Genomic DNA, 12767 nt, shown 5'->3' with positions numbered 1-12767 from the left:
GACCCAAAGACTGGCCGAGCCAGAGAAACAAGAGTTCCACCCACAGTGCCGGCATCTGACCAAGCCCCTGGGCCCCTTTAGTGCTCCCTGAACACTGTGGTCTTGATTGTGTGGTGAAGAAGAGCCCGCCCCATGTCGCCCACTCTCGTGGGACAGGCCGTCCTATGTTCACTTGCGTCGGCCTGCATCGCCACGTCTCTCTCCTGCTCAGCAGCTGTCTCCCAGAAGTAGCCTGCCACCCTGTGCCAGCCCCACCACCTGTCCCACTACCTGTCCTGGCCACCGCAGGCCCCACCACCGGCCAGGCGCGCTCTCAGCTGATCCTCGGCACCCCCATTCTTGTGTGCCAAGGAGCATATCAGAGTGAGGCCCTGTGCCTGCCTGCGTTCGTGTCCAGTTCCTTCTTAGTGCTGGTGCTCAGAGCTCTTTCTCGCCAGGCAGGAGGATTGAGGTCATCAGCCTGGCAGGACTGCAGGTCGCAGTGTCGGAGACCACCTGGCCTTTGCCCACGCCGGTCCCTTCAGGTGCAGGCAGCCTTGGTGCCTTCCCCAGGCCCACAGGCAGGGCTCCCAGCCTCCAGGACATGCAAGAAACAGAACAGACACAAGAAAAAGACAAATCTGACACAGGATTTTGAAAAGCAGGTCAGAAAAACAATGCGAAGGAATGGGGCCAATTACATAAAGACTTGGGTTTTTTTTGTTTTTTTTTTTTGAGACGGAGTCTCACTCTGTCTCCCAGGCTGGAGTGCAGTGGCGCAATCTCTGCTCACTGCAAACTCCGCCTCCCGGGTTCCTGCCATTCTCCTGCCTCAGGTGCCCGCTACCGCGCCCGGCTAATTTTTTTGTATTTTTTAGTAGAGATGGGGATTCACCGTGTTAGCCAGGATGGTCTCGATCTCCTGACCTCGTGATCCACCCGCCTCGGCCTCCCAAAGTGCTGGGATTACAGGCATGAGCCACCACACCCGGCCAAGACTTTGTTTTTAAGTATAATTATTTTTTGCAGCTTTATTGAGGTATTGCTGAGAAAACCTGTGTATATTTCAGGCATGTGGCTTGGTGATGTGATGTGTGTACCCACTGTGAAGTCACCACCACAGTCATACCCACGAACACGTCTCTCACCTCACATGCCTGTCATTTTGTTCCCTTTTTCTTTTTTTCCTTGAGAATGTTAAGAACACCTAAGATCTGTGTTCTTGGCAGATTTCAAGTGTACTTAGTATGGAGAGCTGCAGCTACCATGTCATTACTGCCCAGAGCTCATTCACCCCGTAACCGAAGCTGGTGCCCTTGGCCACTCTCTCCCCGCTTCCCCACCCGCCCCACACCTGCCTTTCTCTCTGTTTCTGTGAGTTTGGCTTCTTTAGGTCCCACATGCATCATGCAGGGTTTTTCTCTCTGTCTGGTGCCTTTCACTCAGCATAATGTGTTCCAGGTCTGTCCATCTTGGTGAAATGGCAGGATTTCCTTCTTTTTTGTGGCTGAATAAAATTCCATGGCATATAGACACTATATTTTTGTACCCGAACTCAGGTCTCAGCCACTCATTGCTTGAAAGCCAAAATCCAAGAGATGAGCTTTGGTGAAAGGAAAGTTAGCTTTATTAAGGAAGCCAGCAACCTCTGGGTGGTAGACTTGTTTTCAAAGATCACCTCCCCTGGAGTTGTGACTCCATATCAGGGGTTTTTAAGGGAAATTAGGGGAGATAATTAAAGCACCCTTGTGAAACCTGCAGAGTCTCAGATGGGCAGTTAATCCTTGCTTTCTTGGTCAATGCCTTGTGGCCTTCTGCAGGCACCATCAGCCTATTCTTATCAGGCTGGTCAGCCCATTCCCACAGCTGTTGGTTCTCAGAGCTGTTGAATCCCAGCGTGAGTTGTTGGTTCCCAGAGTTGTTGGTTGGTGTATTTTCTTTTATTTCTGTTGAAGGTCCTGTTTTCCCAAGGCATTTTTAATAATCTACAGACTCAAGCAAAGCAATAATTGTGTTCAAGTAAACAAGCTTTTCTCTAACTTGGAGTCAGTACTGTTCCATTTTCTCAATCCATTCGTCTGTGGATGGACACGTGGTTTCCATGCCTTGGCTATAGTGAAGCATGCCGCAGTGAACATGGGAGTGCCGGTGTTGGCTTTGAGATACTGGTTTTACTTCCTTTGGCTATTGTGGAGGCTAAAGCAACTTCATCTTGGATACTGATTGGCCTTGTTAACATCTGATTAACCCCATTTCCGGGGATACCTCTAAGATTTCTACCTCACTTATTGTTCCTTGTGTAAGGGCAGGTACTTAACCACATACTCTGCCCTTGGGCAGGTTCACGGGGCATTCTTATCTTTTCCTGCGGGGTCTGTCCTACACATATGTCCCCTGTGGTGCAGAAGCCCTGGGCATGGGGGCCATGGCATGGGATCCACTGCCTCATCTCACCGCTGCCTAAGACACAGACCTACCTTCCTGCCCATAAGTCGCTGTTAGATGCTTCCTTCTGAGAAGCGGGGTCTGTCATCCTCTTTCTGCAGCCTCTCAGCTTCCTCACGTTGGAGGCAGTTTTACATAGGCCTGCTCACCATGGAACAGGTGTAAACCCACAAGCAGGATTGCAAAATCGTGCTGGTTCTGAAATAGGAAAGGTTCCCTTGTCCCCCTCAGGGCATTCGACAGGGCACTGAAGCCAGCCACTGAAGCCAGGGCTGGCTTCAGTGCCTTGCTGCCCAAACCTCTAGGGGAGCATACAGACAGGCAGGCTGTGGGTCTCCGACCCCACGACAGCGTCTAGGGGGGATGTTTACTGCTCCTGGAGCCCCAATGGGTGTGTGCTACCATGTGCTCTTTTAGTTTAGCCATCTGTAGGTGGCTCGTGTTAACCAGCTCAATTAGACCCTCTACCCTGTTGCAAGGACAGGGGGCTTTCTGTATCCTGGGGTTCTTGCCTTGGTGTACCAGAAGAATCAGATTGCACGTGGGCTTGGAAAATAAGTGCAAGGTTTTATTGAGTGGAAGTAGCTCTCAGCAGATGGGGAAGCCCGAAGGGAGATGGTTTTCCCCTGGAGTTGGGCCACTCAGTGGCCTGGGCTCTCCTCCAGCTGCCCCAGCCAAACTCTGCATCATTCTGCCAGTTGGTGGCCTACAGCCGTGCTGGTGCCTGTGTGCATTCCTCTCGACATCCAGCCACCCTTGTGTCCCTCTGCTGATGTGCTCCTCTTGAGGTCTGGCCACCTGTGTGTCTGCCTGCTAGGGTCTCAGGGTGTTTATAGGCACAGGATGGGGGTGTGGCAGGCCAGGGTGGTCTTGGGAAGTGCATTTGGGCAGGAAAACAAAAATGCCTGTCCTCACCTTCCTCCATCTGTCCCTCCGTAAGGGTGGAGCCCTAGCCAGGGACCACACCCTCCTCTACCCAGCATTTCCCTTCCCCTCTTCCATATCATTTAAAGGGACCACGCCCTTCCCTTTCCAGCACTTCCAAAACGGTTCCTCATTATTTTTTTGAGGAGCCTCCATACTGTTTTCCGCAGTGGCTGGATAGAGATTTTTAAAGTGTGTGCACACATGTCATTGTGTGCTTGGCAGGTCACCTCACGGCACTGTGATCAGAGCTGGTGGCCTGCCCTGCTCCTTCAGGAGGCACAGGAGCATTGCAGGCCTTTGAGGGGAACACTGAGGAAATGAGGGGGTCACAGGAAATTGAGAGGACTAAAACCAGGACCTGTGAGAGGGAATCAAAAGTGTTTTGCCTGGAGAAGAAAGCTGACCAAGACTGCCTAAAATAACTGATGGCTGTCACTTGAGACCTTTTTCTTTAGAAAGCTAAACTAGGTCCTTTCGTTGTATAAACCAAAAGTAAAATCCTAAGCACCCCAACCGACTGAATGGATCCCATCTTGGCCAAGGGGATTCCAAAGTAATCCTGAAAAACTAGTTCAGACCATGAAAAGAAGGAGGGGGTCAGACATGCCTCATTATGCTCTCCTCCTCCTGAAGGTTGGAATAGGAAACACTTGCCATCTGTCATCTCTAAGTGCGGCCACCTATAAGACCTAATCTCCATAACAACCTTGGCCTCCCCTTATCTCCAGCCCAGACACTCCTTTCAGTTGATTTCATGTTTTTATTTATTTACTTTTTGAGACAGGGTCTTACTCCGTCACTTGGGCTGGAGTGCAGTGGCGCGATCACAGCTCATTCCAGCCTCCAACTCCTGGGCTTAAGTGATCCTCCCACCTCAGCCTCCCATGTAGCTGGACCACAGGCATGCATTACCATGTCTGGCTAGTTTTGTTTTCTTTTTTTTCTTTTTTTCTTTTATTTGAGATGGAGTCTCGCTCTGTCACCCAGGCAGGAGTGCAGTGTTGTGATCTCGGCTCACTGCAACATCTGCCTTCCAGGTTCAAGCAATTCTCCCACCTCAGCCTCCTGAGTAGCTGGGATAACAGGTGCACACCACCATGCCCAGCTAATTTTTGAATTTTTAGTAGAGACAGGGTTTTGCCATATTGGCCGGGCTGGTCTCGAACTCCTGGGCCTCAAGTAATCCACCTTGGCCTCCTGAAGTGCTGGGATTACAGGCGTGAGCCACCATACCCAGCCTAGTTTTTTAATTTTTTTGTAGAGATGGAGTCTCACTTTGTGCCCATGCTGGGAGTCCAGGTTTTTAGATAATAACTCTTAACTAAAGGTGACAGGAATGCACCCACAGGCACCAGCTCGCCTGCAGGCCACCAACCGGCAGAACTACGTGGAGTTTGTCTGGGACAATTGGAGGAGAACCTGGGCCACTGAGTGGCCCAACGCCAGGGGAAAACCATCTTTTAACCAATTGCCAATCAGAAAATCTTTGAATCTACTTGTGACCTGTAAGCATCTGCTTTGCATTGTCGTGTCTTTCCAGACTGAACCAATGCATTGATTGATGTCTTATGTCCCACTAAAACGTATAAACCCAAGCTGTAACCCAACTACCTTGGGCACATGTTCGCAGGACCTGCTGAGGCTGTGTCACTGGTCATGGTCCTCACATTTGGCTCAGAATAAATCTCTTAAAATATATTACAGAGTGTGGCTTTTTTTATCAACAGTGGTAAAGTAATAGGAAATAAAATTTGGCTTAATAAAAGCAACACTTCTGACTATATACAGTTGTTGAAAGCCTAGTAAGTTGTCACATGAGCAGTGTGTCTCTCATCTCTTTTGGATTGTGTAATGTGACCCACATTGGACCACAGCCTAGAGGACCTTCAGTCCCCTTTCTTTGGAGATTCCTAGGTATGAGTATGATTTTTCTTCTTTCTTTTTCAATATCAGTTTCCTTTAAGATCTAATTTGCAAATTAGTCACTTTTAAGAAAATCCCCTGTGCGTGACCAGGTGCCACTTTGATACACAGAATGTTTCTGGACCCGGCCCCGGCCATATAGATCAGGCTCCTGCCTGTTGCCTGCTCAGAAGGCTCCGACCATCCTCAGCAGTGCCCTGATGGTGGTGGCTCTGCCCACGTGTATTTCCAGCAAATAGTTAGGGTGCTGCCTGTCTGAAATGGGGTAGATCTTGGAGGGGATGTCCCAATCATGTGGAGAGGCTGGCGAGGGGCTTATGCCTGGGGTCCTGGGGATTGCACCTCCCGTGGCGTGGTGCTGCCCAACAGCAGCTCTAGGTGTCTCCTTAGGCCAAGTTACCGTGCACAGCACCCAGGGCTGAGCGTCCTGGTCCTACCATGCCCCACTGTTTCTGGCTGTGCTCAGGGACGTGTCTCCCTTGGTAGTGCTTCCCATGGGTTGAGGTGGGAGCAGGCCTCCTGCCAGGGAGCCCAAGAGGCAGGGAAGCAGGTTGTTCACCTCGATCTCACTTTTTCCAGGTTAGAGACTGTGAGTCAGGGGAACTTTCTCCAGATGAGGGACGTCTCAGATGTGGAAGTTCAATTCCCTTAGTCTCTGCTTGGAATTGTTCCTTTCTCTGTGGCTGCAGGGGCCATCCCATTCTCACATTTGAGTTCTGGGATATTGCTGGTGTTGTGCCTTTGTTTCTGGTTTTCAGCTGGAGGAGTGGAGCCAGGTTGTGTCTGTGGCATGATTTTGGAACCAGAAGTCTCCACATTCATCCCTAGACCTTCACTATAGGGCTAGGAGTCATCACTGTAAAAGAAAACCTAAAGTCATCACTGTAAAAGGAAAAGTGTGAGTGTGGCTCTTGGCAACTAAAACAAACCATCTTGGGTGCAGCCAGCACAGGGCACCACTTTGACATTTCACATCCATCTACTGCACCAAAAATCTTACAGTCACTTAGAGATAAGTCAGGGCAAGGAAGCCACGGAGTGCTCACTCGTCTACCTTCACCAAAATCCCAAACGCCAGTCAGCAAACTGACTGTGCACCTTTTGTTTTAATTTGGATAATGATACATAATCTTGACTAAGAATGGCCTATAATAAATGCAGGATGTGTACTGTAAACTCTTGCTGAGGTCATATGATGTCTTCCTATTGATGTATGGGATACTGAAGCCAACGGCAGGTCTAGTAACTGCAGTTATTTTAAAGCAGGGGTTAATGTGATATATTGAGATCTGCAATAACTAATGTGATGAGATTTCTGTTGGTGACAGTCAAAGGTTTGACTAATACTGAAGCTGTCTACATTCAGGATGGAAGGAAATGCCACATTCACCTGGAAGTTAGTGAAAGTAACCGTGATTTTCCCCATGTAATCTTGCTAATAATTCCAATAGGCTGGGCCATGGCAGTTAGCTTAGGTGCAGTGCCACATCCATGGCAGCCAGCTTAGGTGCAGTGCCACATCCATGGCAGCCATTCCTTCAAATAAGCCCATCCTTCTCTCCCCGCAACATACCCACTGATTCTGTTCTCTGGAGAACCCTGACTGACACAGTCACCCCGCTGGGCAGCATGGGGAAAGAAACAAATGAGCTCAGGGTGCTCCAGGAACAGCCTGGACGTTTCTGGATCTGCCCCAAGGGAAGCCCTTAGCTCCTGTAGCTGCAGGGCAGAGCTTTCTGAAAACAGAATCTGGAGTCTCCTGCTGCAGATGGCTGAATTCTAACTGTGCATGGCATCTGCTGTGACATTGAGGGCATGAGCGAGAAGGAACGGGACCCTGAGAACCCCAGTGTAGACGCATGGCTGCAGTCTGCAGAAGCTGGGGACGCTGAGTCCCTGAAGGCCGCAGAAACTTCCTGGCCAGTAGAGGTAGCCCTTCCTCCCAGTCTAGGGAGATTCATCCTGCAAGACGTGCCGGGTTCTCCTCAGCTTCTGTCCCCACACCTGTAGATGCTCAACTAGACTGCAATCCCAGCAAAGGCTGAAAGACAGGGTGCAGAGTGTACTCTGAGGAGGAGGTGCAGTCGGCACCAACAGGAATCTGGAGCATGCAGACGAGAGTGGGTGTTGAGAGTGTGGGTGGTGGGGAAGTACTCTAATGCTGAGTCTGGCTGAGGCTGGGGGAAGGGGCCTGCTAGGCAGAGCTTCAGTTGTCACGTGTGCCTCCTACAGTATGGACAGCGCAGACGTAGAACATTCCATCACTGCAGAAAGGTCTGTTAGATAGCTCCGTAGACAGTAAGTACAGGTTTCATTTTGAATCAATATGACCCGGATCAAGGCAGCAGGGTGTGGGCAGAGTGATATTCTAAGCAGAAGGTGTGCATTTTTGCTGTCTTTTTGCTGGTTAGCTTTGCATCTAGATGAATGTTCTCACTGCCCTGGCCCCCAGCTTTCTCTTCTCACACTGGAGATAAAAGTCCCTGTGCCTCCTGCTTCATGGAGTGCTTGTGGAAATGAAGTAGAGTAAAATGGCAACATGCTTTACAAAGGTTAAAACCGTTTTCCAAAAAAAAAGGTGTTACTCCTTAAAAATGAACTGATCCGGTTTTCCATGTTTTGTTTGCTTTTTCAGATTGCTGACAGAACTGGAATCTCCTGCTTGGTGGCCCTTTAGCTCCAAGCTTTGGAAGACACCACCGGAAACAAAGCCCAGGGAAGATGTCTCCATGACCAGTTGTGAACCCTTTGGGAAAGAAGGGATACTGATAAAAATTCCTGCCATTATTTCCCACAGAACAGAGTCTCACGTTAAACCAGGGAGGCTCACCGTCCTTGTGTCTGGGTTGGAAATACATGACTCCAGTTCTTTGCTCATGCACAGGTTTGAAAGAGAAGACGTGGATGACATCAAGGTCCACTCACCTTATGAAATTAGCATCCGCCAGCGGTTTATTGGAAAGCCAGACATGGCCTATCGTTTGATATCTGCCAAGATGCCAGAGGTTATTCCCATTTTAGAAGTGCAGTTCAGCAAGAAGATGGAGCTGTTAGAAGATGCATTGGTGCTCAGAAGCGCAAGAACCTCTTCCCCCGCAGAGAAGAGCTGCTCAGTCTGGCATGCAGGTTAGTGACCGACAAGGCAGTGAGCGCGTGCACAGACTTCTAAAATTACAGCCAGATTCAGCACGCCTGTGGGAAATGCCTAACAGATGCGTCACCTAGAGCAGCTGCTGGCCTCCAGCTTGCTAGAGACAGCTCGTTTGTTTATACATAAAAACAATTCCAGACCATTTTCCTTGTACTTGACATCTGTGAATCTGAAATCACTGAGAGTTAACTGTACACTTGATAAGTGCATGAATTCCAAAGCGGTTGGTACCATGCTTTGGATACAGTTTGTCCTCAGCAAAGCTCATGTGGAAATTTGGTCCCCAGTGTGCCAGGGCTGGGAGGTGTTTGGTCACAAGCACTCTGCCGTCTGGGTGGCTCAGTGATGTTCTCATGGTAGTGAGTGAGTGCTCCCTCTGTGAAGCCTGGATGAGTTCTGGGAATGCATTAGTTCCCAAGAGTGGGTTGTTAGGAGGCAGGATGCCCCTCTGATTCAGTCTCTTTGCCTATGTCCGCTTCCCCCTCGAGTGTCTCTGCCACAACACGAGAGCCCTTGGTGGAAGCCAGGGCATGTGCCCTTGGACTTCCCAGCCCACAGAACTGTCAGCTGACTAAAGGTCCGTTCTTCGTAAATTACCCAGTCTCAGGTGTTCAGTTATGGTGATGCAGAACCTGCTACGACACAGAAAGGGCTTTCAGAATGAGTGCATCAGAGCAAAAGGAAGCTCCTGCTGTTGTTTCTCTCATCTCCCCTCATTTTGATGTGGGAACCAGCACCTCAGGATTGTGACTGGTACCATCTCCACTTCTCCTGGTGGGGCCATTCCCATCACCCCTACTTTGCCCACTCCTGTTTTCCTGGACATTTAATCTAGGTTTTCCTAGCCTGGCGCCCAAACATGCTATTAGGGATCTGTGTGTTTGAGAACTGTGCAGCGTGGTTCCGTGTGTTTGTGGCATTCTCAGATGTGTGTGGAGTGGCCACGGTACCTTCCCGCAGACTCCATTGTAGATTGTGAATGCTCAGCTGGCCTGTCCCGGGGGCCGGGCTGAGGGGCAGACACCCTGGATCTTGGCACATCCACCGCGTTTGGCCTCCCTCCTCCCTAGCACAGGACCGAGGCTCATGTGCTAGGAGCCGCCATGGTCCTGCCCGTCTGATGGGAAGCTGGTGGCCTCTTGGTGTTATTTTTGCCTTTACCCTTTCCTTGATTAGGAGGTGGGGCCTCTGATGTGTTGTATTTGTTTTGGCCCTGCAGGTTTTGCTCTATGGATGGCCTGTTCTGTTTTCTTCTTTCCTCACGTGCTTTCTTCCCCCACAGATGTGCACGACTTTCCTACTATCCTAGACCATCAGCCTTGGCTGGCTTTAGAGGCTATAGTCACTCCCTCTAGGCTCTCTTCCTCCCTTACAGAAATCTTTTATCTTGCCATGGTAAAATCCACCGATTTTCCCCTGCAGTTGTCTTCGAGCTCTGATTAAGAAATCTGAATGTCATAAAAGACTCCATTTTCTTATATTAGCATTATAGCTAATATGCATGCATGTATACATATGTACACATGTGTATCAATGCATATGTATTGTGCATGTATGTGACATGTACATCCACACTATAATGCGTGTCTATATGTACAGCATGTAAAGCTGTATTCTTCGGGATTTTAATTGCCAGGTGTCTGTTAAAAGTAAGAGATATTTGCTACCCTTTCAGTTTCTCTAATTTTTCTCTTAAGAGAAAGATTTCAGTTCCCATAACCTGTTTCTCTAACATGAAAATGTTTTGCTTGCTATTCCAGATGGCTTCAAGTTTCGGACAGAAATACACATAATAATAGAGTCCCATGAGCCCCAGGGCTGAATACTGACCCTAAAAATGAAAGGTGCACACCTTAGATATGCAGCACGTGGTTGAATCACAAAAAACCTACCACCTTTCTGTATATGTCTTAAAGTCAGGGGTTGCAAAGAGAGGCATTGACCCCTATGGAATGGAGCATGTGGTGTGAAATGTAATGAAATCCATTGATCAAGATGAGGAGATCAAAGGTCGTCATGAGCTTCTGTCACTAAAGTGCAGGCCCGAACCTGAGTGTCCTAGTGGGAGACAGGCTACAGAAGCATAGGAAGCAGAGGTCTTCACCCACATTCAAGGTAAATGGTAGAGGTGTACTCCTGCACGTGGCTTCAGGGAGGAGGTATGTGACGTGCTGTGGAGTTGGGGACTGTCCTGGTGGTGTGGGGACTGAAGAGGGGTCCCCGGGTATGTGTGGTGTCAGGCAGGAAGTTTGTGACATTCTGTGGAGTTCAGGACTGCTCTCCAGGGTCCCAGTAGAGCAGCACTCAGTGTGTTTAGTGGCCCTGCCATGTTGCCAACCTGGCTGCACCGTGGTGGCAAGCACTCCTGTGTTCTGCGGGCTGGTGTTTGTAAGTGGGTTCCTGCAATCTGTGCTGTTTGAGGTCAGAGGGCTATCATGACCTTTTCTGGGGGCCTCAACGTGCGTTCAGGATTCAGGACTGATGGCGTCACCCTCCCTGCTCAGCTAGGAGGGCCCCCTTAGTTTAAGTCACCTGAGTGTGGGTTGTAGCCACAGCGAGCACCGTCTGTTCACTTGCACAGCTGCACCCGGCCCGTGGTGTTTTGAGTACCTGGGGCAGCCATCTTGCCACGTGGCACATGCAGCACACAGTCCCACAGGGACCTGCTGCATGTGTGGGATGGACTGTTCCTCCTGTGGGGGACTGTTGTGCCCCCTTTCCGTGCTCACTTTCACCCCCATGGGCAACCTGGCCCGTCCAGGTAAGTGCTGGTCTCATGGGGGCAGCTGCGCCTCCAGAGGGTGTTCTTGAAGAGGCTCCATGCAGGGACTGGAGCGTGCAGTGCCCTGCCTGGTGCTGTGTTAGCAAGAAGGCGGCGCCCCGTTTGATGGGAGCTCAGTAGTCTGTGGGGCACTCGTGGCTCTGAGGCCTTGCCTCTGCCTGCCGTCTGCTGCTGTTGTCCATGCGTAGGCACAGGGACTCTATGCCAGCTTCCCTGTGTTTACTGCTCTCAGCTGGAAACTGTGGGCTCCCTGGAGGTGGAAACCATGACGGATGTCTCAGAAATCCCTGCCTCTGGGACGAGCACTGGTACACGTGTGGCCACAGGGTGGCAGCCTCGCAACACCAGATGGGCGCTTGTCAGGGAGGGACACCCGGGGCGGGGAGCCTTTCCAGAGACCTCTGCAGGGCTGCGTGCCAAGCGCACGTTTTATTTTATTCTAGACACTCGTCCTTGCCTTGAGGAGCACCCAGGACCGCACAATCACCCTCCTCACATGTCTCTGGGCCCTGTGGGTTCTGACAGCCTTCTGGAGGCCGGGCCAGGGCTTGCACAGCAGCCTCCGTCTCAGATTTTCTTGCAGTCAGCCTGGGCTGTGGTTTGGGAGGAAGGCCACAGGGTGAGGTTTCCTTCCCACACATCCTACCAAGGGACATGCACAGTATTTTATTTTTCTTTTTATTTATTTTTTTCTTTTAGAGACAGGGCCTTGCCCTGTCATCCAGGCTGGAGTGCAGTGGTGCAATCATAGCTCACTGTAACTTCAACCTCCTGGGCCCCAGACATCCTCCTGCCTTGGCCTCTCAAGTAGCTGGGACTATAGGCACATATCACCATGCCCAGGTAATTTTTTTTTTTTTTTTTTTTTTTTAGTGATGGGGTCTTGCCGTGTTGCCTAGGCTGGTGTTGAACTCCTGGGCTCAAGTGATCCTCTCACCTCAGCCTCCCAGAGTGCTGGGATTTCAGGCGTGAGCCTCTACCCTGCTGTGTACAGCGTATTTGAAGGCTGTTCGTTCACTGAGTTTTTTCTTTGTCACTCACTGCCTGTCTTGGGGCTAAGGCCTGCCTGGGCTTCCAGCTCCCTGATGACAGCCTTGCCTGTACCTCTGCTTCCCCGGGCCGTGTGTCTGTCTGCACAGCAACACCAGCAGCAGGACAGGGCAGGAGGCAGGCATATGGAGTGGGTAGTTAGTAGAGGACCAGAGCATTGGGGTGGCTGAGGTTGTCTCTGCAGTTCGTTAGTGCCAGGCGTCTTTTGAGGCAGGGAAGTTCCCACTGGAGCTGAAGCACCCAGGAGCCTGCTGTGGCACCGCAGGCCTGGGTTGGGCTGACTGGGGAGCCTGGGGGTACTGCGTCAGCTGGCCTGGAGCCTATCAGAGGAAGCCGCTCAGCCCCTACCTGTGCACACGTATTGGTTGAGTGGGAGATGGAGCACACAAGCTGCTGTCTCCTCCATTCAGCTCCCTACGCTGTCCTTACCTGTGCGCTAGCTTCACGGGCCCACTAGGCCCAGCAGAGGCCTTTCCTGGGTGACAGGTGAGTGTTGGAGGCCAGAGCTGA

The 12767-nt window shown here is 50.7% G+C and overlaps 1 protein-coding gene across 10 annotated transcripts in view; it reads left to right on the top strand.

Moving 5' to 3' along the window:
- The window catches only part of SNAP47 (synaptosome associated protein 47), a 52606-nt gene that overhangs the window by 22453 nt on the left and 17386 nt on the right, over window positions 1-12767 (top strand). For all 10 annotated transcript variants that reach the window (XR_010127666.1, XR_010127669.1, XM_054467508.2 and 7 more), the window contains one exon: window positions 7910-8400. Coding sequence is in view for 8 of the 10 variants with exons in the window: in XM_054467508.2 (XP_054323483.1) it covers window positions 7910-8400 (491 nt within the window). In the remaining 2 variants the exon portion in view is untranslated. The remainder of the gene's footprint in view (window positions 1-7909; window positions 8401-12767) is intronic.

This window comes from Pongo pygmaeus, chromosome 1 (genome assembly GCF_028885625.2).
Source record: "Pongo pygmaeus isolate AG05252 chromosome 1, NHGRI_mPonPyg2-v2.0_pri, whole genome shotgun sequence".
Classification (NCBI taxonomy): Eukaryota; Metazoa; Chordata; class Mammalia; order Primates; family Hominidae; genus Pongo; species Pongo pygmaeus.
The sequence above is the reverse complement of the archived record's forward strand: the minus strand, read 5'-3'. Positions and strand labels throughout refer to the sequence as shown.